This window comes from Anguilla anguilla, chromosome 5 (assembly GCF_013347855.1).
Source record: "Anguilla anguilla isolate fAngAng1 chromosome 5, fAngAng1.pri, whole genome shotgun sequence".
In the NCBI taxonomy this organism is placed as follows: domain Eukaryota; kingdom Metazoa; phylum Chordata; class Actinopteri; order Anguilliformes; family Anguillidae; genus Anguilla; species Anguilla anguilla.
This window is the reverse complement of record NC_049205.1, coordinates 16,811,828-16,839,073: the sequence shown is the minus strand read 5'-3', so window position 1 is coordinate 16,839,073 and position 27,246 is coordinate 16,811,828. Positions and strand designations below refer to the sequence as shown.

General features: G+C 45.3%; 4 protein-coding genes across 10 annotated transcripts in view; 2 read left to right on the top strand and 2 right to left on the bottom strand.

Annotated features, from left to right (window-relative positions):
- Window positions 1-1,837, bottom strand: part of ranbp10 (RAN binding protein 10) — a 35,960-nt gene extending 34,123 nt beyond the window's left edge. The window contains exon 1 of the mRNA XM_035418428.1: window positions 1,436-1,837. Coding sequence (XP_035274319.1) covers window positions 1,436-1,634 — 199 coding nt within the window. The 5' untranslated portion in view covers window positions 1,635-1,837. The remainder of the gene's footprint in view (window positions 1-1,435) is intronic.
- On the top strand, window positions 154-14,554 carry tsnaxip1 (translin-associated factor X interacting protein 1). 4 transcript variants are annotated; one of them, XM_035418425.1, is made up of 16 exons: window positions 154-175; window positions 3,583-3,667; window positions 4,011-4,126; window positions 4,455-4,584; window positions 4,761-4,854; window positions 4,959-5,155; window positions 5,433-5,568; window positions 5,888-6,048; window positions 6,604-6,760; window positions 7,918-8,033; window positions 10,704-10,859; window positions 11,142-11,300; window positions 12,008-12,117; window positions 13,160-13,283; window positions 13,667-13,773; window positions 14,101-14,554. In XM_035418425.1, the coding sequence occupies exons 2-16, from the start codon at window positions 3,623-3,625 to the stop codon at window positions 14,327-14,329; spliced, it is 2,037 nt and encodes a 678-aa protein (XP_035274316.1). In that variant the 5' UTR covers window positions 154-175; window positions 3,583-3,622; the 3' UTR covers window positions 14,330-14,554. The 4 variants fall into 4 exon arrangements, with proteins under 4 accessions (XP_035274316.1, XP_035274318.1, XP_035274314.1 ...); XM_035418427.1 differs by lacking the exon at window positions 154-175 and adding an exon at window positions 1,808-1,826; XM_035418423.1 differs by lacking the exon at window positions 154-175 and adding an exon at window positions 2,513-2,716.
- Window positions 14,555-14,771: 217 nt separating this feature from the next.
- Window positions 14,772-26,628, bottom strand: cenpt (centromere protein T). 4 transcript variants are annotated; one of them, XM_035418420.1, is made up of 15 exons: window positions 26,439-26,628; window positions 23,750-23,846; window positions 23,265-23,388; window positions 22,358-22,514; window positions 21,481-21,574; window positions 20,744-20,892; window positions 20,465-20,531; window positions 19,937-20,094; window positions 18,728-19,630; window positions 17,696-18,343; window positions 16,854-17,321; window positions 16,180-16,282; window positions 15,742-15,912; window positions 15,384-15,488; window positions 14,772-15,148 (listed from the first exon to the last, which is right to left on the bottom strand). In XM_035418420.1, the coding sequence occupies exons 2-15, from the start codon at window positions 23,833-23,835 to the stop codon at window positions 15,019-15,021; spliced, it is 3,363 nt and encodes a 1,120-aa protein (XP_035274311.1). In that variant the 5' UTR covers window positions 23,836-23,846; window positions 26,439-26,628; the 3' UTR covers window positions 14,772-15,018. The 4 variants fall into 4 exon arrangements, with proteins under 4 accessions (XP_035274311.1, XP_035274310.1, XP_035274313.1 ...); XM_035418419.1 differs by lacking the exon at window positions 26,439-26,628 and adding an exon at window positions 24,191-24,938; XM_035418422.1 differs by lacking the exon at window positions 26,439-26,628 and adding an exon at window positions 24,191-24,938 and having other exon boundaries at window positions 17,696-17,969; window positions 19,002-19,630.
- On the top strand, window positions 25,259-27,042 carry thap11 (THAP domain containing 11). The gene has a single exon (XM_035418434.1). The coding sequence runs from the start codon at window positions 25,396-25,398 to the stop codon at window positions 26,230-26,232; it is 837 nt and encodes a 278-aa protein (XP_035274325.1). The 5' UTR covers window positions 25,259-25,395; the 3' UTR covers window positions 26,233-27,042.
- The last annotated feature ends 204 nt before the right edge of the window (window positions 27,043-27,246 follow it).

Here is a 27,246-nt window from a genome sequence, read left to right as displayed (position 1 = left end):
TGCCTTGTTAATGTGCTGTGACCTCAGCTTGAAAAAGGGGGCGGCATTTTAGTTTTTTGTCCGGTTTGTCGGCTTCCCACTGGATCTTACAAACATGGTCTTCTCAGCCTGCTGTTGTGGAACGGGGACACAAGCAGCTTTTCTATGCAAGACGGTCAGATCATAAAAAAGAAAGGTGCACTCCTGTCTCTAATTCTTCCACCATCCCTTGCGCTACCTCTCCCTCTCCGACAGGTTGTCTGTGATCTTATGGCTTCCAATATCTCAAGCTGCATATTAATCGCCATATGCCAGATACCACCAATTTGATGGAAGCCTAACAAACACACCTGTCAGCAATACTGTGTGAAGCAGGTTGGTTCGTCGTGATTCAACGCCTCCCTCGACTCAAAAGAATATCGAGCCATTTTGTCTTCGTCAACATAACCGTATGTGCTATGGAATCCGTAATGACCTGGAATGATAATTATGGATTCCCGTCAAGTCCTAGGAACGCGTGTGCTTTAACCGTTTCGCGATGGATATCATTGTGCCAACTGAGCACAATGAAGTATTTTACCTGCAGTAGCCTACTACGTATGCCAACACCTAGTCTGCTGTTTTTAACCTACAGACACACAAAGAGGGGAAAATACTGGTTGAAATGAGTATGACGACACGCAAGCTGTGGTGTTAAATGCACCCCGCTCTGTTTATAGCTATCATCTTTTTTCGCCCATTTTTTTAAACCACCCCCTCCCCAACAACAAAAGAAGATTGGGAAAAGACTGGCGTATAATAACGACTACTTACTACGCTGAAAATAGCAATACATATGAAAATGCACAATACGCGAGGCATTTGGCATCTGTTACGCATGAATAAGGTGCTACACAGTATTTTTTCTTGCTTTCATCATGTAGGTAACTAGCTAGGTACAAAGGGTCTTAATTGTTTATTTGGCAAGTTAAAGCCAAATAATGATTATTACCATTACAAATATGGACCTAACGTATTGTTATTATTATTATTAATGTATACATGTTGCCAGATGGCTAGTTAGCCCTGTCACATTTCTAAAATAATGTGCATCATATTTTTTAATAAACACTGAAACCATACCTAATATGAATAATCAGAAGGCTAGCAGGCTACACAAAAAAGAGGGCAATAGCTAGCAAGCGAATGTTTAGGCGAGCCTGAGGTCTGCTCTGCTATATGCAAACGCTGTCATCGTTAGCTAACGCAACTAGCTAGCTCACTGTCAACCGTTTGGCCATTCCCTGTCCTTTTGTGAGACAAAGCAAAGGGGGACGGAAAAGCAGCTCAAACTAGATCTAGGAGACTGCATATACACAGATAATCGCACACACTCGACACGACGTTAGTAGCCTGGGCAGCCCTGACCGGACCAAAGGCGGCTAGCTCATGGACACACTTCGTCATGTCTATATACCTTTGTAATGCACCCGCAGATTGTTCTGTGAGAGCCCGATGTAGCTGTATTTATCCTTGGGGCTCCAAGATCGGGGTAAGGGGGTCTCTTCCTCATTCACGGCCGGGTAGAGCCGCTTCAAGCGCTCATTTAGCTCTCGCTCCTGGTAATTAAACGCAGGGTCCCCCACTTGTAGGCTCCCCGCTCCAAGCTCCGCCATATTTTTTGGCTTTAAATGTTTTGTTTTGTTTGGCTTTTTTTAACGGTACTGTGTCAATCCGCAGGAAGAGGAGAGAGTGAAATAGGTTGCTGAAGCACAGCAGCAAAGCGATATCCCCGGATAACCAACGCTGCTCAGTCAGACTGTCAACGCCGTGTTTGGGTATTGTAGTTGAAGATGGCGTCTTCTGCAGTGAGTCTCTACGACAATATAGTTTTACTGTCAACTACAGCACCCATAAATAGCTTTGAGGCTGCCCCTGTTTAGGTTCACGAGTGAGGAGGAGGGGAAAATGTAGTTTCACGGTCCACTCACTTTTGCAATCATTTCACGGACCAAACACAAGTGCTTCTCAATTCCTACCAGTCCCGAAGTGCATTTCGTGACCCTAGTCCTTGATAGATATATTGGGAAACGTAGTTTAGTATTGTTGGTATCCATTTCGCTTCAATGTATATGTTTCATACAGAACTACATAGTCCAGAATCACGCACGTCTGGTAGCTTGTGAATTATTTCCCCTCCTCCACTAAAATTGCATTCAAATGTTTTCAATAAAGTTGTAATTTATTTTATTTCTTAAAAATCGGTATATGGCTATTTTATTACGAAATAGTATTTAATATTTAGCTTGTCATATTAAGCGTGGTTAGTACTGCTCGTGGCAATAGCTTGGTTTAGTTAGCGTGCCCAACAATGTGCCGCGATTTGTAGACGCTTGATAAATTATATTTGGGCTAAATACATGAGCGTGACATTAAATAGACACATACTTGCATTATTCTTTCGGATAGCAAATCAGTCAAATATGGAGTTATTTCATATGATACTTCTAAAAATATGTTTACGACAACGCGGAGGACTCAATTTAGGGTCCTCTCTGGGTCCTCAGTCTCCAAGGCAACGATATACACAAACTTGGTAGTGGGTTTTCAGCTGATGGTCTTCAGCTCAGTGGTTTTCAATCACTTTTCAGATTATGAGAAGAGTCTGTCAAACTAGTATTATCTGATGTACAATTTACAACAAAAATAAGATGTCGGTTCAAAGCATCAGACTCCCTCCTTTACCAGTACCGGAAAGGCAAGACTCTTTCTTCTTTCGTATTGTGCAAAGATGGGTAGATGTTGTCCACCTAGTTAGTCTACCAGGATGGATAGGTTTCTTATTAATTGGTAATTAATTCGAATACCGATTATATGCGCACATTAGCGATGTATGATAAAGCTAGCTGTATTTTCTCCAGAAAAAACCTTGCCGGATAACTAACCGCTTTTTAATGGACTTGCTGAAGGTTTAAAATATGAGGTTACCATCGAGGCCATCACGAAGTGAGCATGATTTCTTCACATCAGCCAGATAAGTCTCTCATCTGATAGCTAGTAAGATGAATGAAAATGTTAGCTAGTTTCCTTATTCAGCAATTTTTTTGTTTTGTTTAACCCTTTAAGGTGTAAGATCACAAATATGTGATTTGGACGCTCTTAACTGAACATTCTAATGATGATGTAACAATCACGAAAGCAATGTAGTTTAAGAACACTTGACTTAAAATTCTGAAGAAAAAAAAAAACATTCCAGTCACCGAAGACTGTCCTTGTGGTTGCCAAGCAGCGCGTACAGAAAATGGAAACTTATTTTACACTCTATTGGTGCTGTTACATATAAATCATGGTAATGTTGAACAATAATAATGTGGTACAGTGGGTAAATACTAGTAATCGTTTGAGTGTTGTCATAATGACATCCATGAAAGCATCTTATTCCTGGCATTGTTGATGAGTTTTGACTATTGCTTCAGTGCGTTTTTACTTTTTGTGCATAACGACCAAAACCAACGTTGGGCGATAGCAAAGTTCATGAACGCTCGGCGATATAAGTTGAGAGACACCCCGACGAGGTATAAAAAAATCTTTAAGGAAATCATTTAATCCCATTGTTTTTTGTAGACTCTATCCAGACTGTCCTCCCTGTGACAATGACAAAAGGATGTTGCAGAAAAAGACTAGTCACAAGGGGACCCGAGGATCACGAGTAAGAGAAGCTGAGTTTATTTTCTGAATAGGATTTAGCTACTTAAAGTTAACTACATCGGGTTCCAAAACTCAATTTACACTGGGAATATTTATATGTACACTGACGTCACAGAAGGGTTTTGCTTAGAGCTTTGCGCAAAACCACTGTGTACTTCTATGATGGCACAGTGTGCTGAAATCCAAATAAATCCAAAGTGTAAAGTCTGCAACACTTACTTCACAAGACGATGGTTTTATGCTTTCATAGCATTATTGATCACATTTATAATATTACATACAATTTTTATGTGCACCAGCAGTTTGTTATTCGGAACTGTAAAATGAGAAAACATGTCCCAAAGACCTCCAGGGTAGGACCTGCCTCTGGCTACCTGTCCACATGGCCAGCTCACATGACCTCACGCATCACTGATGAGGCGAGGAGCTGCTTCACCAAGGAAAAGATAAGGATCCATGGGTAGGTCATGCTGATGTTCAATATCACAAAAGCCAGATGGTAGGTAGATTTTAAAATGAAATGCTTTGCAAAAAAATATGTTCTAAAAAAAACAAAACAAAGTAACCCAACTGTTCTGGATTCTCTTGTCCAGCTTATAGAGCAGCTGCAGACAGCTCTAGAACAGCTAAAGAGTATTTTCACAATTTGACAACAAAGTGACTGGCTCTGTCACAGGTATTACAGCAGCTGCCATGTATGAAGTACGTTTTGAGAGTTCCCCAGGATTAGCACCGATGAGTAATCAAATGTTCAGGTAGAATAATGTGGTATTTGCTGCGCGCCACAGGTGCGACGACGGCCTCAGCGGACCTCCGCTGGGGAAGCCTCGGTTTCTCGAGCTCCTGGAGGAGCACCTGCGGCAGGAGCTGCAGGACTGGAACCCGGAGCTACCCAAAGCGCATGAGCGCAAACTGCAGGTACCGCCATCTCTTATTGACTACAGGAACCAGGATTCCTTTCTACTGGAATCGCAGTCACATGTGGTGTGTCTCGGGTATGTCTTTGACCACCCCGACGCTGTGATGCTGCTGCTCCTTCTGAAGCCCTGTCTGCCTTTTTGTTCCGCCTCATGTCGGTTTCTCTTATCCTTCAGGCATATCGAGATGTCTTTGACTACTTCATTGAAGACTTCAGAACTTACAAGCCTCTCCTCACTTCCATCAAAAACGAATATGAATCAGCCCTAGGTATGCAACGCCTCTATGTCAACCTATATCAGCAGGTTCATGCTATATGACGCTATTGGAGTTTTGGGTTGGTGTCACATGACTGTTGATGTCACGTCCGCCAGGGCACCTGCGGGATCAGATCCGGGAGCTGGTGCCCCTGCGGGCACAGCTGGCGATACTGTCGGAGGAAAGCGACCTGCGCATCATGGCTCTGTGCAAGGAGGAGAAGGAAGAGGTGATGAAAATGAAGGAGGAGTGCAGAAACCTGGAGAAAGTGATTGACACCATGAGGGAGGAGCAGAAATGTTTACAGGCGCAGGTATTGCGATAAAAGTTGCACTTCTACCGTTACAGAGAAATACTGACGCGCTCTGATCTCTTTTGCATAGCTGGATGTTTACTGGAGCATTTCAAGTTCTCTTGCTCAAGCATACAACAGTAGCACTACATCTGGGAATCTAATTGCAAGTCTAGTTCCTAACCATTATGCTACGCTGCCGCCCCATTCTTCAACCTTTCTTTCTTCATACCTTTCCCTCCCCCTTTGCTCTCCCTCTTTCTCTCTTCATCTCTTTTGTTTCTCTTTCTCCGTACAGGTGAGTTGTCTGGAGAAGGATCTTCGTGCTCAGTACCTGGCGTACCGTGACGAACGAGACGCCCGAAATCTGCTCATCGACAAAGTTAACTGCTTGGCCAACGAAAAGGAACAGGACCACCACGAGGAGCACGAGGGTAAGGCTGGTGAACCATAACCAGACCAAAGCCAGGCAGCTATATTGGATGAGATCAGTCATTTGTATTGGATGTGGTCATTCATTTTTAAATGTTGTTTCCCCTTTTACTGTCCGATTTGGAATTCCTAATCATACTGCAATGTTCAACGCAATGTCCGGTGTCGATTTGGGCCCGTTGTCTATGCAAGCCAGTTCTCAAGTTGCGCTTGCACTGACATGAGTCGGAGGTAGACATTTCATGTGAATGAAACCCTGGCACTGAGTATCAGTGCCTGCAGGGCCTGACCTTTTGACCACTCTGTCGCCCCCGAATGCAGAGGAGGACCTGTTGAAACTGAAGCTGACGCTGAAGGTGTGCCGGGAGGATATGACCCGGGCCCAGGTGGAGCTCAACCAGCTCCAGGCTGACTATGCGGACGTGGTGCCCCGGCGAGACTGGGACAACCTGGAACGCTCCCACCAGGAGAACCAGGAGCAGGTAAGCCATACACAGGCCTTCAGCTATGCCCTGTCAGGAAGTGAATCTGACTCAGGAGAAGGAGAAAAACCTATGTTGCATAGCCTGCTGTGCTAAATGTTGAAATTATTGCTTGTGCCCAGTAGTTTTGAGATATTGCGCTTTATACTATTTGAATAAGGAATGTTTTGAATTATGTATCTCTCTTTGCGGTTTGAAAATTCTAAAAGAAGTTATTTTGGACATTGGCCTGTTGAAAAGGACATAAGAAAAAGCATTTTTGTTCACTGATTTCTTATTTCTGACAAAGAGCTTTGTCCTTAGCAAAGTGAAAAGGAGGAAAGAGATTGCGGAGCATGGTTGTGGAGCTGGTTTCTGTAGTGTGGAATTTCAATGGCATCTGTCAACTTTTGAGCACAGGTTTTTCATTAAAAGAACTAGACTAATAAGACTTCTGCATTGTCTGTTTGTATCCCACCCCCCACCCTACCCACATACATGCATGCACACGCACTCGTGCACACGCACACACAAACATGCGAACGCGTGTGCATCCGCACACACAACACGCACCAGCTGGAGGTTTTGCAGAAGGACTTCGATAAGCTGCAGGCCCAGCATGACACGCTCGTAGAGGAGCACCAGCAGGCCGTGCAGGAGCGGGACAGCCTCCAGGCCAAGCTGGAGGGCGACCGCGCCTACACCCCTCGGCCCGAATGGGAGAAATGCTCAGGTACGGCGCGGAGAGAGACCTGCTCCAGACTCACTCTGACCCTCCTCCGCACAGTCAGCACTGCCGAGAGAGAGCTTTAACGCTTCGAGAACAGAACGTGCGCAGACAACTGCGGCAAAAGCATCCCGAGCTGAACCCAAACCTCAGATGTGGTTTTATCAGATTTTATTTTAACCTCAGGGCTGTGGACTGAGTCACCTCCATCTGAGCGCCGACAGCAAACAGCTCTGTTTCACAAGCAGCTCATTCCAACATCTCGGCTTCTGCGGTCTGTCCTCCACTAGCCTGACCACTGCTTCGCTGATTATGTCACTGCTTCACTGATTATGTGTCTGGAAGTTTGTGCACGAGAAACTCGTTATTTATTTCACATTATTTCCATGGGTGAAATATATAAGTTGCAGTTTTTGCGCACTTACATTTATACAGATGGCTATTTCGTTTGGGATAAATCACTGCTTTGCTCAGTGTCAACCTGGCAACTAACTCTGAAATGGGTTACAAAGAAAATCCTGCAACACATTTAACCATGCCACATGTTATTCTAGACGAACAAGACATCCCACTACTGTGTTCCTGCTGTCCTACGGGGGGTTCCAGTTAGTCACATCCCTAAATTAATATTTTCATGTCAAAATTGTAATGTTCCACGGTCAACAGAAGGGAGATACAATGTTAAGAACACAGAGCTGGTTAGTGTATAATAATATATAACATATATCTGTAATTCCACTGACACATCTTGCAAGTGCATGCTTGCATACCCTTCAGCTTGTGCGTCCCATTGAAAGGTCTGAATTTGGAAGAACAACGCCTGCTTTCCCTGTGTGTACCGCTTGTATATGTGCGTTTGTGTGTCTGCGCGTGTATCTGTCTGTGTATCGTTCCGTCTGTGCATGCTCACGTGTGCATGTTCATGTACGTATGTCTGCGCGTGTATCTGTCTGTGTATCGTTCTGTCTGTGCATGCTCACGTGTGCATGTTCATGTACGTATGTGTGTGCATGTATCTGTCTGTGTATCGTTCTGTCTGTGCATGCTCACGTGTGCATGTTCATGTACGTATGTATGTGCGTGTATCTGTCTGTGTATCGTTCTGTCTGTGCATGCTCACGTGTGCATGTTCATGTACGTATGTATGTGTGTGTGCCCTCCAGTCCTCCTGGGCGGGAGCGAACGCTGGGAGGAGATCTCGGCTGACCTGAGCAGTCAGCAGCTTCTGGAGCTTGTCCTGACAGAGCTGGGAGTTGCTCCTGATGTGCAGGAAAAGGAGGTACATCACTCCGCCTCCTCCCTCAAAACTTCACTTATAGAGCACAGAGAATATTTTACCGTACGCGGACACAAAACTAACCCAGTAAAGTTAGGCAAAGGAGACCCAGGCATCCTCTTCTCCCGAGAGTGCCTTAAATCCTAAAATTAATATAAATATGCATCATATGTAATGTAGAAATGGATGTTTATTACCAGTCAGATGTGCAAAGGCAAGAGATAAAGTAAAACAGCGGTGTCTACTGACTGGGTAAGGAAAATGCAAGCACTGCTGGGGGAGACCCCCATACCTGAAGGCTCTTGTGATTTTCTGATAGCTCTTCTCTGTGAACGTACTGTATCTGGGAAACCATGATATGCTATTCTTAATTACTGTTCAGTTTTTCACAGTATTTTAATACAGTTTACAAATTCTGAGAAGCATCCAGGCCAGCCCCTTGTTTATGGTCAGTGCTAAAACTGGGCATTGGAACCCAATATCACAACTAATCTGATCCCAGTAATGATACAGTGATAGATTCCATGTTTTCTTCTTGTAGGTTTTTAAATCTGTGGTGTAAGCACCAGCTATTTGTAGTGAGAGTATTAATTTCAACCCATTACAGTGAACTGAGAGCAGTTTCCAGAGAGAGAGGCAAGTGTGCAGAATAGGAGAGAGAGAGAGAGAGGGAGAGAGCGAGGAGAGGAGCAAAGCAGAAGCCAGCTGGTTCCTAAGAATGAGTAATACGCAAACAGAAAAAAACAGAAAGTGGTGTGTGCGTGCTGGATCACCATTCCTTCTGTTTTGCCAATGACCACAACAAATGCATGTCATCGTTTTTGTTAAAAATAAAGCATGTTGTCCAAAATATACAGAATTAGGTCATTGCTCACTGTTTCTTGATGTCAACTCTGCGTGGATTGTACTGTGGGAGAAAGATGCTCAGAAATCGTGAGGAAGAACTAAGAGATATCACCGTGCTGGACAAATAGTGAGATAACAATGGCTAATTAGCACACAGGCTAACTAGCAATCTTTCTGTCAATCAATTTTACCAGCTAGATGGCTAATTAATAATCATCACCCTTTCACAAGCTAATCAGGACTACCTTTGCCCATCATTGTAAAATGACATAAACCTGACCTAACTAATGGTGATGTATTGTATTCATTGTATTCACTGTAGATTTCTTTTTGCACTGACATGCATACCACAGTGAATTGCCACAATTTTGTGTGCTCATCAACAGAAATCTCTCCAAAGTTGGCTCAGAACACATTGTGTTATTTAAATAAGGAACTTCAATCATCACTGTGGTCAGACTAGACTAAGATATTAGAAGCTCCCTCTACAAAGATTTGTTTTGACCCTTATTGTGAACTTTGCCTATACCCCTGAACACAATGATGATGTCTACAGACATGGCGGACTCTGGAACCCTAACTTTGACTAACTATTTTAAGGCAATCATTTTTTAACTTCATGAACAGTTCAGAAATCACTAGAACTCACCAATCTGACTTTGTGGAGAAAAAGTGAACATAAAAGACATGTTGATTGAATACAGGCTTCAGTGTTCTGTTACTTTCGCTGTCTTAGAGAAGCGCTCATGCTCCTCCCTGCAGTTATATTATCCCTATATATACCCTTATGAGTGACATTGTTTTTATAACTCTGAAAGTATTCTACAGTTAGGAGAACAAGTACATATAGATGTACTTTGAGGCCTTGTGATGTTCACAGATGGCTTGTTGTTCTCGCATAACAAACAGAAGACATTGTTCGTCCAGTGTAGCGGTTCCTTTGCTTCATTTTGAATCGGTTCCAGTGGGTTTTGAGTTTTTCGAGTAAATAAATGTCAGAAGTGCACTTTGTGAATATTTTGAGTCATTTGCATAATAGTGGGTGCTAAAATCAGGAATGCCATTTGCAAGCAGCTCTGTGAGAGGGACAAGATGCAGCAAGTAGTGTGGCTCAATAAAATTAAACGTACATATGGGTGTCTTGCAGAAACCTTGCATAGCCCAAACAGGGAATTCTCATAAAACATTTCGTCATGTAGGATTTTGAATCAGCTCTTTTTAGTTGTTGATTTCTGAAACACCGAGAGTACATAGAACTGGGTGAGAACTTCCAATGTGTAATTACAGGAAATAGTGTCTTAATGACACTAAGGATATGATGTTTTATTTATTATCTGGAAATGACTCAATAGGAAGTATGATAAAGTGGCTTGATTGCTTATTGAGTCACGCTCATGTGCTCTTTGTTTTACACACACACAACACACACACACACACACACACGTGTACTTGTACTGTATATCTATATGTATACATAATATATAAATATATTTATTATGTGTATAAAATATATTTAATTCTCTATAATAATATTTTCCTCCTGTGTGAGGGAGCAATGTTACACCAGCCGTGTTCTTAGAAATGCACAGAGATCTGGCTTCCAGTTCACTCTACCCTGCTTTAAAAAACAACACATAAAAAAAACAGCTGCTCTCCTTTGGGGTGATGCCAAGGTAAAGAATTGCACCATGAGTTGGAATTCAGAAACTGCCACCTCATGAGACCCCCAACAACACAGAACACCAACAGATCAATCTGCTACGGAAAGTGACAGGAGTGTGTTCTGTTTGTGCTGTGAGAGTTTTTTTATTTTTTTATTTTTTTGAGGTGGCGCTCCCCCTGGTGGCCACTCAGAGTATTGGCGATGACGTGCCAGAGTGCCTGCACTATGAGGGGGCTTTTAAGAAGATGAGCCTGAAGAAAGCAGATGCAGTGAGAGTCATAAAGGATGTCTGGAAGGAGAAAGTGACCGAGGATGAGCAGGCAATACACATAAACCAAATTCTCTTTCAGCTTTTACTGGACTACAAGTTGAAAAGTTGCAGTTGTCAACTGTCTGCATTTTGGAGGATTGTGTATGCTGGTCTGTACCTTTCCTATTGCTTTAGAATTTCTATTACATAATAGTTTTTCACTCTTTGCTGTTAAAGTCAAAAGCCACTGAAGGAAGAACGTAAGTGCTCATTTTGTGTTAGGAGTATCATTGACATCAGAACATTTTTTTTTTTAGCATGACACCTTGACTTTTGGCCCCTCTACCCACAGAACGAGGAGAGAAACAACCTGGCCGAGTTTCTGCGCAGGCACCTGGACAGACAGCACGGGGAGCGTGCTGGTGACTGGGCCTACAACCTGCTGCAGACCTGCCAGCAGCACCGCGAGGATGACCTCATCGGCCTCTTCTATGACATCCTCACCGGAAAGGTGCTTGAGTGGGAGAACCACGAAAGAACTGCAACGTTGTGGCAGTGATTGTGTTACCTGCAACACACTTAACTTCAACCAATCACAGCATTTTGCTGTTGAGAGTTTAGCTTCAGATTTGTGCGACCGTGGTCTGGTTGTCAGCATATGGTAATTTTGCCTGCTAGTCTGCACAATCCCCACCCATAAGGGCCTTCCCGAAACCTCACTCTCCCCTCTCTGTAATTAACCTCTTGATATGACATAACACAACACCTGTCATAATCAGCCACGGCAGCATATTAAACCTTATGACCAGTGTCAAAACAGTGATGCAATGCATCTGATATTTAGAATGTCCTGTCTACATTAGGACACTGCTATGACATTTGTCATGGCCTGTAATGCATTCTCATGACTGGCTATGCCAGGTGTTATGCTCAGTTTATGACGATAGTATTTAGGCTTTATGGTACTTAATTCAAGTGTTCCCAAAGGCCTCTGAGTGCCAGTGTGTGACGGTAAGGTAGGAGTTTGTAGACAGTGCAGGTGCCTGTATAGGTAGGAGGTGTTTTCGTCATACTTGTTCCTGGTCATGGTTATACACTTTGTTGTACGTCGCTCTGGATAAGAGCGTCTGCCAAATGCCTGTAATGTAATGTAATGTAATGTGTAGCGGAGTGCTCTTGCCTGCGCTCTTGGTGAGGTGCGGCTGTGTGATGTCACAGGTGGACGAAAGCGTGCACCACGGGCAGACACACATGCTGTCTCACCTGTTGAAAGAGCTGATCCAGAGCGATGCCACGGAGAACGGAATGCTGACCAATCAGGAGTTCAGGTGAGAACTCCACTTAGAACGCAAGACTTCACCTGAGAATGGAGATAAAGCACTGAGCACAGGAGGGATATACTGTAAAGGCTAGTTTACACTGTGGTAATGTAAAAACGGAAATTGATCTATGACAATTTGGCCACAAGTAGGCATTAGTCTAATCTGGCTGTCAGCTGGTCAATAGCAACAAGTGCTTAGACTTCTGGGGCTCAGGAAATCATGGATCTGGCAACACATCAAGTGTTGAAAACAGCAATGGCTCACTTAAAATGACCTGCAACTGCCTGTAATTTTGACTGTTTTCTGAATGAATGCTTTTTGGGAGGTACTGACGATAATTATCCTATTATTTTAATAATGTAAATTCTAGGCAGCTAGAATATAATTGCAGTAAAATTAAGCTCCTGAAGCCTGTGATACTGTACCATTTCCGTCCCTATCACATTTTAGTCTTACATTGTTCATGCTCGTTGCTGCTGGTGCTCTTTAGCTATAAAAAACAATGAGTTTCATGGCAGGTTCTCTCCCAGTTGCAACTGCTTTGTTTTCATTCAGTAAACCGTCTTTGAATGAACTGACAAAGATACGGATTACCTAGAGTGGTATTAAAATGAGTTTCAGAACAGGTGAGTATGCCTGGGATCAGGTGAGGGGGACTCAGCATAACTCAGCCCTTCATTCTGTGCTGTTCTGCTCAGAAATGAACAGAAATCTTATCTGTTGAAAACTGACAAATGAACAATAAGTTGAACAATAAGTTTAGACTATTTCTAATATTCATCAAAAGTATTGGTTAGAATTGTTTTCCATAGTTCATAAAGTAAGCACAGAGCACTGTGACATGCTATGCAGTGAGTTTGACTGACGGGGGATTCTACTGCGCAGTGAGTTTGACTGACGGGATTCTACCGCGCAGCGAATTTGACTGACAGGGGATTCTACCGCGCAGCGAGTTTGACTGACAGGGGATTCTACCGCGCAGCGAGTTTGACTGACAGGGGATTCTACCGCGCAGTGAGTTTGACTGACAGGTGTTTGTGTTGCACAGCGAGGCTCTGAAGAGGGCTTTCCCTCTGAAGGAGGAGAGGGATATTGAAGAGCTGGTGACAGCTGCTGAGACTGAGCTGGGCAACAGCGACGGAAGCATCTCCTATCAGGCCCTGTATACAGAGGTACCATACATTTTAGGGATGCTCTGATTAACTGATTTTTAACCCTTCACATTTGTACATTTTTTTGGAATGTTTTTGAAGTGTTCTGGAACTCCATTTGCTTTTAATGACCTGAAGTGATTGTTACATCAGCATTAGAACATCCAGTTAAGATCATTCTAATCACATATTTGCAATCTTACACATTAAAGGGTTAAATCATCCAGATGGTTTTAATTCTATTGTTTCCACTGAGTCGGCCCATCCACAAACCGTTAAAATCATGGAATCTGCATAGCATGATGCCCGATCACAGGGCCACGTACCCCCATGCAGGGCTGTAAACGGAGTGTGCTCCGTGTTTAAGGATTTGAGTAGCTGAGCGCCTGTTGTCTTCTGAGCAGGATTCGGACGGGAAGCACAGGGACTTCCTGAGTCTGGTGAAGCGACAGAGAAGTGAGGAGAGGCGCCAGTACGTCAACCAGCTGAGGGACCAGCTCGGAGAGAAAGAGTGAGGACCACACACACTCTCACACCCAAGCACTGATCTAGGATCAGCTAACCACAAACAAAAGGATGAGGGTAACACTCTTGCACCCGTCTATAAGTGCTGATTCTGGACAAATTATATCAAAGCAAACCGGTTTATATTCTGATCCAGGATCAGCTAACCCAAAGTAAAGGGTCAGCCCAACCCACACACCAGCCTAAGCACAGATCTAGGATCTGCTAATCCAAAGCAAAATACTACACCCAACCATTCTGTCAAAAAAAAAAAAAATCTTGTGCCACATCCCAAGATGGCAGTCAAAGCCTTTATTCCCTGTTTGTCACTCAGTATGGTGGAGCTGGAGGATCTGAAGATGGCCTTCAAGAACATCGACCCAACCTTGGGTCAGGCAACGCTGGAACGTTATCTGGGTCTGGCTTTCCAGGCTCTACCCACCCAGCTGGAGCAGTCCCAAGCCCCCCTGGACACAGAGCTGGCCCTGCAGCGCCTCCTGGTGGCTGATGTGAACAGGGCAGGACCACCACCATCACCATCACCACCACAGGACCCAGAGTAAAATGTACAGGATTTTTTTTTTTTTTTTTTTTGAAAAATCCTTACCTAGAAACAGATGCAACATGTTTTTCTAGCTTGGTAGCAATTTTAAGATTTAAGATTATAGCAGTATTTTTGAAAATGTACTCTGTGCAGTAGAACCTGTGGAAGATACAGTACCATAGGTTTCTTTGAAAGCATTATGCATCTGGGCAATAAAAGTGAACTTCTTCTGTTCATCAATCAACTTAGTCAGTGAATAAATTTTTTGGAAAATAATACAGCAGAATATGCTTCTGAGATACCAAACTGAAATGAAACCAGGGAGAAAAAAAACACAATCTCCATCACTCAGTAGGAGGCTAACATTTCAAATTTGATAAGAAAAACTATGGCAATTATCTCAGCAAGGTATTTTAAATCCTTTAAAGCCTTTGATACTGAGAAACATGTGACTAGAAATGAATGACATTCTTTATTGGCAAAATCTTACATTTATTAATGTTTAAATAAGGGAAGACTTACAAAATTAACAGTAGGCTTCGGTTTACCATTTCGACTTTAACATCATAATAGAATATTGTTCAGCCCAAAAAACAACAACAACAAAATACAAACATAATTTCATAGGCACAGTAAAAGGACACCGATTATGATGGTGGCTTTGGCTCAAAGCTTTGGGCCGGGCGGTGACAGATGGGCTGCCGTTGTTCATCTTTTCTGCTTGGGGATGATCTTGTTTCCACTGGTTGCCACGGGGATCAGCAGTTTCCTGTACTCGTTGGGGAGATACTTCTCGATCAGGACGTTAACCGGCATGCTGTCAGTCACGAAGCCCTGCCTGGGGACAGAACAGAGGGGAGGACCATTAACTCACTGGGAGAGCGGTTAGGGGCTCAGGGACTGACACGCTACTGACACACTACTGACACAGGAGGAGATGGTGAGACCTAGGGAGTTGTGCCACTGGATGTGCCACATAGTGCTAGATAAAGACATTAACACATGAAACACCACCTCCCTCTGTCACACACACATGAACTCTCTCTCCTACACACTCCCACACACACACACACCTTCTCATGAGCAGCACCACGTCCTCCATCTCGATGGTCTTCCTCTTGGCGTGCGTGGCATAGGCCTCCAGGTCATCGGCCAGACGGTCAAAGTACTTGGCCATACTGCAGGAACATCAAGACCTCTATTGAGCATGACATTTCTTTCCTCACCAGAACCTTACAGCAGAACCAATTACACTTCTGCAGTTTACACAGGACAGATAATCCAGACAAAAATGATAACCCAGAAGTACCATGTTTTTGTCTATAGCTAATACTCAGAGGAAGACTTGGTTATTGCCCCCCCAGTTCCATTATACAGGTCAGTGATGGAATGAATGATGGCGGATGAGGGAGGAGTCACTGCCGCCCTTACATGTCCTTGAGTACAGGGTAGGCCTCCGAGGACACGGTGGTCTTGGCGAAGTGTTTGAAGGCAGTCATGACGTAGCTCTTGGGCAGGCCCGGTTCCTTCTGGGAGGGGGCGGCCCGCCCCTTCCTTTGGGGCTTGGGCTTGGCAGCGGGGGCGGCGGCCTGGGTGGGCTTCCTGGAGAAGCGTACACAGTTACATTTTAGTTTTTTAACAGGGATATTGTTCACAAAAAGAGCTGGCCGCGCCACGTCAGGGCTCCATGCTAACACGTTAAAGCCTAGCATGCGTTTTCTTCCGATACACCCTCTGCGAGTGTACTGCCTCTGAGAGATGCTTAGCGTCTGAAAATCGGTATTTACTGATTAGTGGGGAAAATGTACATCCCTGCATGGGATTACTTGGTGGGTAGGGGGCCCTGGGCGAGGTGTGGCAGTTGCGTACCTGGCATCCATCATCTGTTTGAGGAAGTTGGGCGTGGTCGAGGGGCCGGGCGTCAGCACGCGCTTCCTCTCCCGAACGAAAGCGGGCGTCTCCAAGGGCAGCTCTGGAGTCCCGACAGAGAGGGGGAGGGGGGGGGAGAAAACGAGTTTGTAAGCCTGTTTCGAAACCCAACTGTGCTCTTTTGCCACTTTCAGACCGAACTGTCTACGCATGAACGTTCGCATAATGTGTGGCTGCCTGCAACCATTGAACTGCCAAGACAGCATAACCAAATAAAAACTCAGAGGTCAGGTCTACAGAGGTCAATTCATTAAGGAAACTGTAAAATTGTATTTGTATAACAAAAGAGTTCAACTTTATCGCTAAACAGGGAGTACGAGTCTAAAAAGCTGCTGAGTCTGTACAATATTTGCTTTTTGAGTTTGGCTGGTAGAAATGATAATTGAAAAACAAGTTAAATTGACTAGCATTAGGCTACTTTTTGGCCATGAAATTTTTACTTGGCTTACAGCATTCGCGCCGCATAAAATGCTTAGCTTTGTTTGCGCTATAAAATAGCTTAGCGGTCAATGCGGATAAGGCTAATTTCAGCCATTATCAGTCGACACCGATATAGCCTCGATATTGCTGTTCATCCCAATTTTTGAGGTGTGCATGTTGATAAACCTCATTACCATCACTCTGGGAAAGGTCATCCTCATCTTCCTCCCCTTCATCGTCGTCATCATCTTCAGATGGCCCCGGCTCTTCCTCAGGCCTCATCCCAGCACTGGGCTCCACCCTTGTGGAGGCGCGGGGGGTGTGTGGGGTAAGCTGGAGTTCAGGGGACCCCGGCTGTAGCAGAGGGATCGAGCTCTCTTTGTCCTCAGCCTCATCAGCATAGTTGGCTCCACCCATATTTTCCTCCTCCTCCTCCTCCTCTTCTTCTTCCTCCTCCAATAAGCTCCTCCCCCTACTTGAGTGTAGGTGTTCCGGGGATGGAGGAATCTCATTGGGCGATGACGCAGGCGATAGTGCAGAGGGTGAGTGCGGGGGCGAGTCCCCCCCCGTCAGGCTCTCCTGTGGTCCGCTCTGCCACTCACTGGAGGGTCTGCCCTCTGACGATTTGACGGACTGCACCTGTCCATCGCCGCTCTCCAACTCTGTGCAAGGAGCAGCAAATGTAAAAAAAAAGACCCCTTGAGAAGCAACAGCACTCCCTTACAAATACAGAGCCAACACTGCCCGATTTAGAGAGTTACCAGTCTCAACTCAAACGGTGAGAGCCCCAAGAGTAGGTCAGTGATATGGGAGAGTTAAGACTCAATTACGATAGTACAGCAATCTGAATTCTGTCATTGGTGCTGCCATTCTATTATCATGCATTATTGGCGACTGATTTGAACCAATCACACCATTTTACTGACAAGGTCATTCTTCCAACTTTAAATAATGTGGGGACTAACAGCATGTTATGGAAGTCATGAAGTGTGTGTGTAATCATTAGAGATGTGCTCTCTTATAGTGCAGTACTCACCCGTGCCCATCGGCTGTAGGCCACTGGAGAGGCTCTTGTAGCCGCGACCTCCTGCCTCCATTCCAGGGATCTTCATCCCTCCCTCCGAGCGATAGGCTCTCCTCGAGATGTGCTCCGCCTCCCGCACCTGCTCCTGACCTGAGGCCACTTCCTCTTCCTGTGTTTCAGATTCTGTGGCCCCTCCTTCTTCCTGTGTCCAAGTGCTCCCTCGAGCCCCTCCTTCCTCTCTGTCAGATGTGGTGTCTTTTTCTTCCTCCTCGCTTTCAGATCCCACCACCTCATCTTCTTGCACCTCAGACTCAGCGGCTGCCACTTCCTCTTCCTGCGTCTCAGATTCTGTGGCCCCTCCACCTTCCTGTGTCTCAGATTCTGTGGCCCCTCCACCTTCCTGTGTCTCAGATTCTGTGGCTCCACCCATATTTTCCTCATCTTCCTCCTCCAATAAGCTCCTCCCCCTACTGTGGTGTAGGTCTTCTGCGGATGGGGGAATCTCATTGGGTGATGACGCAGGCGACAAGGCGACAGGTGACTGTGGGGGCAAGTCCCCCCCTGCCAGGCTCCCCTCCTGTGGTCCGCTCTGCCACTCACTAGAGGCTCCGCCCTCTGATGACTTGACGGACTGCACCTGTCCATCGCCGCTCTCCAACTCTGTGCAAGGAGCAGCAAATGAAAAAAAAGGCTCCTTGAGAAGCAACAGCACTCCCTTACAAATAGCCTTAAACACTGCCCAATTTAGAGAGCTAAACTCAAAATGAAAATATATACTCAAAAATGTACAAGCGACTGGAAAGAACAGATCAGTGATATGGAAGAGTCATCAATGAATCATGACAGTAAGGTTGAATTCTGTCACTGGTGCTGCCATTCTATATTATTAAGTATATTAGTGACTGATTTCAACCAGTCGTACCATTTTACTGACAAGGGCAGTCTTCCAACTTTAAATAATGTGGGGACTAACAGCATGTTATGGAAGTCATGAAGTGTGTGTGTAATCATTAGAGATGTGCTCTCTTATAGTGCAGTACTCACCCGTGCCCATCGGCTGTAGGCCACTGGAGAGGCTCTTGTAGCCGCGACCTCCTGCCTCCATTCCAGGGATCTTCATCCCTCCCTCCGAGCGATAGGCTCTCCTCGAGATGTGCTCCGCCTCCCGCACCTGCTCCTGACCTGAGGCCACTTCCTCTTCCTGTGTTTCAGATTCTGTGGCCCCTCCTTCTTCCTGTGTCCAAGTGCTCCCTCGAGCCCCTCCTTCCTCTCTGTCAGATGTGGTGTCTTTTTCTTCCTCCTCGCTTTCAGATCCCACCACCTCATCTTCTTGCACCTCAGACTCAGCGGCTGCCTCTTCCTCTGACTCTGCACCCAGCTCCTCTTCCTCCCGCTCAGGTTCTTCCTCTTCCTCAGACTCCACGGTCTCCGCCTCCTCCACTCTCGCCAATTCCTCTTCCGCCTGCAGGTCTTCTGCGTTTTCCATGTTTGCTTCAATATCACCTCTGTCAAAACCCTCCTCTTCCCCTTCTTCTTCCTTCACCTGCTCGTCCGCTCCCTCGCTCCCAGACCCTTCCGGGACCTCCTCCTTAACCTCGTCAAGCAAGGCGCCCGTGTCTTTGTCCTCGTAACTCTTTTCTCCTGCTCTCCCTTCCACACCTCCCGTGTCCCCATAGACATCTCCACCCACCTCCTCCTCCTCCACTTGCATCTCCTCCTCCTTCTCCTTCTCTACTTCGTCTAGGATTCTCTCGCCCACCCCTCCTCCTCCTCCTCCTCCTCCTACTTCTCGGTGGGAGGGAGAATACACAATGGTGTCCCAGTCGTGCATCGCGATGGAGGCCGTGTTGCTAATGACGATGCTGGAGATGTTGGAGGTCGTCACGTTGCTAAGGCCCAGGGTGAACTTCTCCATCCCCGCAGTCTCGCTCAGACTCTGCTCCCTGTCTAATGGGATGGAGAGAGGAAGGGCGAAATGAAAACCCCATGAATAGGTGGTTCTAGAAAGATCCTGAGGTTTCAGCACACGATCTTCATTAGCAAAATTATGTTATGTGCTGCTAGCAGTTTTATACCAAACTGTATATACCACAGTGTGTACAAAAGGGCAGAAGCCAAGTAGAGAGTAACTACCAATCACAGCCTTGAATCTCCAGCAGACTGTTAATGTGGACTTTACTTGTGGCACCTGTACATAAAACACGTAAACGCAGGGGCACTGGGCAGCTGTGAGCACAGGCCCCTAGGCTGTACCTGGGTTTCTCTTCTTGGCCAGGAGATCTTGGACCCCCGCCTCAAAGTCCTCCACACTGATGGCCTTGCGCTTCCCAGCATTCCCAGCATTCCTCCTCAGCACCCGTCTGTCCACGTGCTGATCCACACAGGGCGTCTTGAGGGTCAGGCTCAGGTTGCTGAGAGGACAGCGCGGGTTTGAAATGAACCGAATCATCATTCTCCGTGCAAGTACAGGGCTAGCACTGAGCACCGTTAGGGTTTGCTTGTGTGCCAAACCTGCCGCGACAAGCCTGGTAAAAACCGGTGTAGTTCAGCACCATAAACACACCCGCTTTTTAGGACATAGACATTTTCTAACCAACCGTGTCAAATAAAGGCAGGTCAAGACTGGTCTAAAATGAGGGCAGTATTCCAACCAACTAGAAGACAGGGTGGACGCGCTTGTGTTAAATAGCCCATTCAACTGTTGCCCATTCAACCGTCGCTTCTGGAATATAGTGCATTTGGACACATTCACACGTCACTTCAGTGAACCATATACGGTACCTCGCAGATGTGCCCGACATGCCAGACAGGTTTCCCGTCGTGTCCTGTGCCCCATCCCCAGAGCCATCTGAAAAGCAGTACACAAACGCTCTACTGCAGAGACTGGGGTGTCCATTCTTATCCAAAAGGGGATCGGTGCGGGGGGCAGGTTTTTGTTTTAGCCCAGCGCAAAAACAACTGTTTCTATTTATCAAGGTCAAACCTGCAACCTCAGAGTTTACGAGCTCAGTTCCGTAACCGCCATGCTACACAGCAGCACCCGCCTCCAGCTCCGCCTACCTCCACTCTGGTCGACTATCTTCCTCTCGAACACGGACACGTTCATGTTCTTCTTCGGCCTCTTCCTGCTGATGCCCCTGACGGCCATGGTCAGGTTCACCGTGGGCAGGTCAGGGAGGTCCAGGTTGGACATGTGCGAAACTCCCATGCTAGATTACAGAAAAGAAATCCAGTGGAAATCCAGTTCATACTACACCTGTGATATGAGCCCTCAGACAGAATGGGTACAGACATACAACAGTTCACATCACTGGCTAATATTAGACTCAGAAAACAGTTTAGACCCAAGAGACTGGGTAAAGTGAATTAAGCAAGTAATCAACTGCTGTAATTGGTCAACTGCCCTACAAAAAAGTAAGGTAGGCTAGTGCCCCACCAGGACCAGATTTGGGAATCACTACTTTACTTAACTACTGTAAAAGAAAAAAAAATCCAGGTTCTAAATATAAGCAATGGTGCTTTTGAGTTTTTTGGGTTCGGCATGTCCTACTATGGCTCATTCTGAGCAAGTGCCAATATTTACTTCTGAGTGTAAAGCACCACAGATTTATCATGTTGCTTTGCCTTTCCATTTTTGTTAATTTATTATTTATGGGAGCTTAAGGAAGGCAAGCTTTCTCACTGCAACCCTTGATGCAGAAGGCATTTGCAAGCCAGGATGGTGATGAAGAAAGATGCCAACCAAAGTCATTTTGTCTTCTACAATTCCCAGCTGTTTTACGTGAGGGAAATCGAACCTGGGTCTGCTGCTGCACAGGCTGGACTCTGTTGAACGCAACTCCGGGTCTTCGCTGTTGGGTCGATCAGGAACCAGCAGGGACAGCTCGGGTTCTGCAGAGGCACATGGGGTGGGTTTAGGAGTGACAAACTCTACCACAGCATTCAAAAATGTATGACTGTAGTTTACACCCTTCTGCATGGAGGCTGCTACTCAAACATAATCTTCTTGTGTTTTTTGGGACTGAGTTTTATCCCCATTTTTATTTTTCCTTGATTATGGATGCCCTGTGCAGGCCTGTGCTGTCGCTACACAGACCTCCGTATTGACAAGCACGCGCTAGACGCGTGCGGTCAGCTGCTACTCCTCACTCTGCGATCCGCTAGCCGAGCCGAGCAGCCGCTGCGCAGGACCGTGCTCCATACACGGGCCACCAGACCAGGGTCGTCACCCCCCCCGTGTAAAAGGAGACGCGGTGTACCCTGCAAATAAAAGCCGCCGTCCCGGGGTTCGAATTACAGGGGAGCTCAGCCCCCCTCGAAGGAGACCCCCCCCCCCCCCCCCGAAAGCAATCCATGATCGTTGTCCGCAACCCCCCGGCCACCACATTCGCGGTCAGCAAACACATTCTTAGACCTCGCCTCCAATGCCAGAGAGTAATTCGAACCCCGCGCCTTCCCCAGGCAGCACTGTGGCCAGCTGCACGTCACCCCGCGGGACCCCCTGCCAGTCACTCTGACATCAGCACGATTAATGAGGCTACGGGCCAAGCGCCTCGCCGCTGCGCTGACTAACGGCTGTTTAACTGGACGCAGCACCCGATGCTGCGCCTGTGGGTCTGATTTCATCATGTGACCCACGACGCACCTCGACGGACTTAGCACGCGCAGACGCACCTGTCTGGAGGATTCCCCTGAGCAGATGCCGGGGCGTGACCTCATCTTCGCTCAGGGAATGGGACGCCGCCACCGCAGGCGTTTTCACTTTTCCCATCATGCCCGACATTGACAAAGAGCGCTTCCTCTGCTGAAGGGGAGACCCTGTGAATATGTTCTGAGCGGGGGTGGGGGGGTTAAAATAACAAATAATTAATGCACACTGTTTATTTTTTCTTATAATCTTTCCCACAGGATAATAACAATGGTCTGTCTCAAGTGGTTCTTTTCCAAAGGGTGCAGTTTCTCGCTAACGAGCAGGTAATTCGTAAACAGTGATTTTCATTCCTGGTTCTGGAGGGCCACAGAGTCTGTTAGGTTTTGTTGTTCCTCGACACTTGATCAATTAAAACAGTCAGTTACATAGTTCTCACCTCACCTAGTTTCTTGAGTCTGAATTGGCTCTGATATTAAGGCGAGAAAAAAAAAAACCAGTAGACCCTGCGGCCCGCCAGGACCAGGAAAAGATCACTGTTCTACAAGATGTCATGATCAATCCTCTATGCAAACAAAATGTCAGGGCTTCATTGTTACAATCGCACCAACAGACAACACCAGGGGCTCTGCAGATCAGATGCACCAGTCGTTTCATTACTCATGCTAGAGAGAGTTAAAGAAAACAATTTAATTGAATATGTACGGATGAAAAAAGTTGACTACAGTAGTCTTGTCTTCCCGTTGTGTGGGACAGCACTTAATTCACCCAGTTAATTAAGTTTGACACTTCGGCAAATGCCACTGGAGCCGTAGTTTCTAGTGAACCTGATACTGTTGTCCACAACGACCTAACCTTGGGTTAGACTGGAGATGAGAGCACTCCGGCAGTCCCTTTACTGACCACAGTCACGCAGCCGAGACCTACCCTTACCTTGTGCAAGTTCTGCCTGAGCTTTTGTCGGAGAGCGACCTGAGGAGAGTGGAGACCAGCGTCGCTCTTTCGCAGTCTGCCGCTCCTTCTGGGCCCGGAGGACACACTTGGTTGTTGAGACATACTGTGAGTTCGTAGGATAAAAAATATCAGCTGAGTCTTCAATCTGAGCCGACACGAGTTAAGCGAAGCCGACTTGCACTTTGCCTTGACAACGGGGTTAAGGCAAATTATGAGTGCCACTATTCAAGATGAAATACAGCTCCATGGCTACGCCATCTGACGTTAGTTTAGGCTTACATTTTGAACATAAAAAGCATATAAATCAAGATTTTAGCTTGCAGCAGCTGAGGTCAGCTGCCTTACTTATTAAAAATACAACACCGCAACACTGTAAATTTCAAAGGAGTTGGAAACTGAGGATTGATCTAATCAGTCATCTGCTTTCTAACTTAAATTAGCTAATTTAAGGGAATTGCACTCACCTGCGTGTGACCGGTGAACAGGCTTGCTCTGTGTACAGTACGTTTCTCAGTAGTACCCGAGCAGACACATCCTCAAAAGAATCCATCGTGAAGCAGGCTGTACACAACAACAGGCGATTAGCGAACTTACCTAATTAGAACCAATAATGACGTTGGACAGCTAGTTATCATAGTTCTGTGCCTTTAATTCGCAAGTTATGTCTACTGGGTGGGACTACTGCGCGAGAAAACGAACGAGTTTAGTTTATAAACTGAATTAACAGTTAGTTAGCACACTCGCTCTCAATTTAATCTTGTAGCTGGCTAGACTATACCACCGAATGAATAAACGTTAAGTTAGCTAGCAAATATTACTCTCGACAGCGTTCTGTCGGCTTGATATTATACAAGAGTACTCATGAGAGTTTTCCTACTACTCTAGCTAGCTAGAATATTCCTTACCGTTACGGGACTGTGCCTTTAGCTTCTTATTATAGTAAATAGCCTTGATACACACGACTCCTTGAGTATTCAGTGAACTGTTTTCAAACGTTTTTTTTTTTTTTTTTTTTTTACAAGTTTCTGATGACGTTTAACTCCCGCCTTTGAATTCAAGCAAGTGATCGCGAGAGTTCGTCGCCGGAAAAGAAGGTTGTTTCTTGGCAGAATCGTGGTAGTTGTAGTTGTAATACCCCGCCTTATGGAGGATTGTTGAGTCACACCACTCTGTGCCAGACATGTTTATTGTTTTCCCTTAACGAGGGAAAGCTAATGAGCCTGACATAAGGGAGGGCTTAACAAAACTAAAGTCTAAAGTTATATCTTTCCTAGATCTGGTTTCGGCTATTCTGCATGAAAAACACATCACTGCAAATGATTCCCTTTTTAATTGTAGATGTCACATTAAATTATTTAAACTATGGCATAGATATCTGGTAACGTTAACTGTTCTTATTTCTCAAGAAATACTTAAGATATTAAGATATATCGGCCTTGACGTGTATGTAGGCTATAAATAAGTTGTATATATTTATGTATGTGTGTATTAACCTGCATATTATGTCATGCGCCGGTAACCGATGGGTAATAGCAAAATGAGTGATGACTTCAGGCCATGAGGCCAGAAATTGACGTGAACAAGATTGAAACAGTTTTCTGCCATTACACAACGTCAGCGTCCTATAAACTTCCACAGGTGGCATCTACAATAGAAACGGTTTAGATGCGTCAGACTCTGAATGTGGATACGATTTTTAAGAATGATGTTCGGAAACATAATTTCATAATTTTATTTAATCTGGTTTGTCGTTTATTTTAATTTTACAGTTATTAGTAAAAACAGCATAAAATTCTACATTCAGCACAGTTTCATGGGATTTAAAATCAAGTGCTTTCTAAATAAAAATATGAATAGACTATTTGCATATACACACAATTTGATATGCGAACCTAAATTATGTTTAACCTTTAAAATCAACAACATTTCAGTGTCTGTGCGTGCCAATTCGTCTTTGAAGCAAAACAGGAAGTTGTTAGCATTGTGGGACGTGTAGTTCCGCTCTGGGGCTGCTGGGCTTGATAACAGCGCGCGGAGGAGCGAAACAAAAATAAAATAAAGGAAAACTTTCAAAGGATTACAAATATATCGATCCGATTTCGAAATAAGCATGCCTGGATTCACTTGCTGTGTCCCTGGCTGCTATAACAACTCACATCGGGACAGGGAACTGAGATTTTACACCTTCCCAAAGGACACCGTACAGAGAGAGATTTGGCTGAAGAACATCTCCCGGGCCGGAGTAAGCGGTTGTTTCAGCACCTTCCAACCTACCACGGGCCACCGTGTCTGTAGCATACATTTCCCCGGAGGCAGGAAGACTTACAGTATTCGTGTGCCTACACTCTTTCCGCTGAGGGGTGTGAATGAGAGAAAGAACAGACGCGGTAGAAACAAGAAAGTGTCCGCCGTCCTTCCTATCATCACTAGCGTCGTTTCAGTAGCCGCTAATGCTGATGCTACTCTAAGCGGTACAACCGCGGAGGTAACCAGCAGCAATGATGTTGCAAACACCGGCAAAGTGGGACTAAAAACAGAAGGCGGCAGCGAGACCAAGCCTATTGACCTAACTGTGCAAGGGGACGGTCAGTGCTTGACTGCCGTCATTTCCAGCTCTCAAGCCTTGGCGGGCAGCAGCGACCTCCAGTCGGCTGTAGCCGCCACAACCTCTGCAACACCCCTTCAACAAAGTGTACCATACTCCACGGTCGACCTGTGCGCGCTTGGGTCGCTGGATCACTCCTACTCGCTGACCACTGGGACCACCTCGGCGGAGCTGCTGAAGAAGCTGAATGAACAGCGGGACATCATCGCCTTGATGGAGGTGAAAATGAAGGAGATGAAGTCCACCATCCGACAGCTCAAAGTAACCGAGGCCAAATTAAAGGAAGAAGTGAGAGAGCGGGATCGAATGCTGTCCGCGGCTGTGGTTCGAAAGAAAATTTGATCGGACGGAAACTAGATCAACATCAACATGTCAAAAAAAAAACAAAAAACACTTTTTATAAGGGATCCCAATTGACGAGTGAACCCTTTTGTACAAAGCGAGGAAAAGTGGTTTGTTAGTTGAGAACTTTACAAAAATGTTTTTCTTAATTGAATTTAGCTACTAGCTAATGCCGTTGTTAGCTGACGTATGATACAGTAGCTTACCTTGTCATAGTACTCAGTTTAGTTGACTAATTGTGTGTATGTTTAGCTCCTTAAGATCATCCAATTTATCCTTAAAATAACACAGATTGCTTCGTTCGTTCAAATGAATGGTTTCCCCCCTCTGAGACTGAGAAAGGATTAGGTCATATCTGGAACTAAGCTGTGTTTATAAAATGAACGTGTTAGAGAAAAGATGGGGAAAGGATTGGGAGTTCTTCGAGTTAAAGGGGACGTACTTAAACATTTATGTGTAACAATTTTCATGTTGGCATTATGTGTCGCATCGGTTTGTGCTTTTTTTTACCAGCTAAGAAATCGAAGAGGTAAAGTAAGGCACTGCATCACCATACAGTGTGCATGCAATATGTAATTAAAGAGAATATGAATTTACAAGCAAATCTGACAGCAGCTTGGGTAAGTGCGAATGTGGCCGTTGATGGCACCACAAAGCAGTGGTCTTATTATTATTTTTCATTTTTTGCCTCATTCAAAGCTTTCAGACTGAATAGCAACATGAATGTCATTTCAATCAGATGGTTTTTCTGTCACATGAACAATAAGAAAAATATCCATTTGAAGTTATTAAAGTTCAATTAAAAAAAAAACAGTGCTGTGTTAAGAGTTTTTTGCTAGCCAGTGTTAATAGCATTTTATGTAAACACTCAAATGGTCCATAGAAGCATTTTTAAAATATTTATTTATTTAACTATGTTTTTGCCCCATGCAACAGATGATTTGGGGAGTCTGTTCAGTATTAGCCCACATACGGATTTCTCTCTATTATATATGGATTTCTCTACAATGAAAA

What these genes read in the sequence shown, in the direction of transcription:
- tsnaxip1 (XM_035418423.1), top strand. Translation starts at nt 2,670, where the DNA reads ATGTCGGTTCAAAGCATCAGACTCCCTCCTTTACCAGTACCGGAAAG. An exon ending in AAGTGACCGAGGATGAGCAG is followed by an intron (nt 10,860 to 11,141) that starts GCAATACACATA and finishes CTCTACCCACAG; the next exon opens with AACGAGGAGAGAAACAACCT. An exon ending in ATGACATCCTCACCGGAAAG is followed by an intron (nt 11,301 to 12,007) that starts GTGCTTGAGTGG and finishes GTGATGTCACAG; the next exon opens with GTGGACGAAAGCGTGCACCA.
- cenpt (XM_035418420.1), bottom strand. Translation starts at nt 23,835, where the DNA reads ATGGATTCTTTTGAGGATGTGTCTGCTCGGGTACTACTGAGAAACGTA. An exon ending in TCAGGCAGAACTTGCACAAG is followed by an intron (nt 22,515 to 23,264) that starts GTAAGGGTAGGT and finishes ACCCCCGCTCAG; the next exon opens with AACATATTCACAGGGTCTCC. An exon ending in CTGTGCAGCAGCAGACCCAG is followed by an intron (nt 20,893 to 21,480) that starts GTTCGATTTCCC and finishes TCTGTAATCTAG; the next exon opens with CATGGGAGTTTCGCACATGT.
- thap11 (XM_035418434.1), top strand. Translation starts at nt 25,396, where the DNA reads ATGCCTGGATTCACTTGCTGTGTCCCTGGCTGCTATAACAACTCACAT.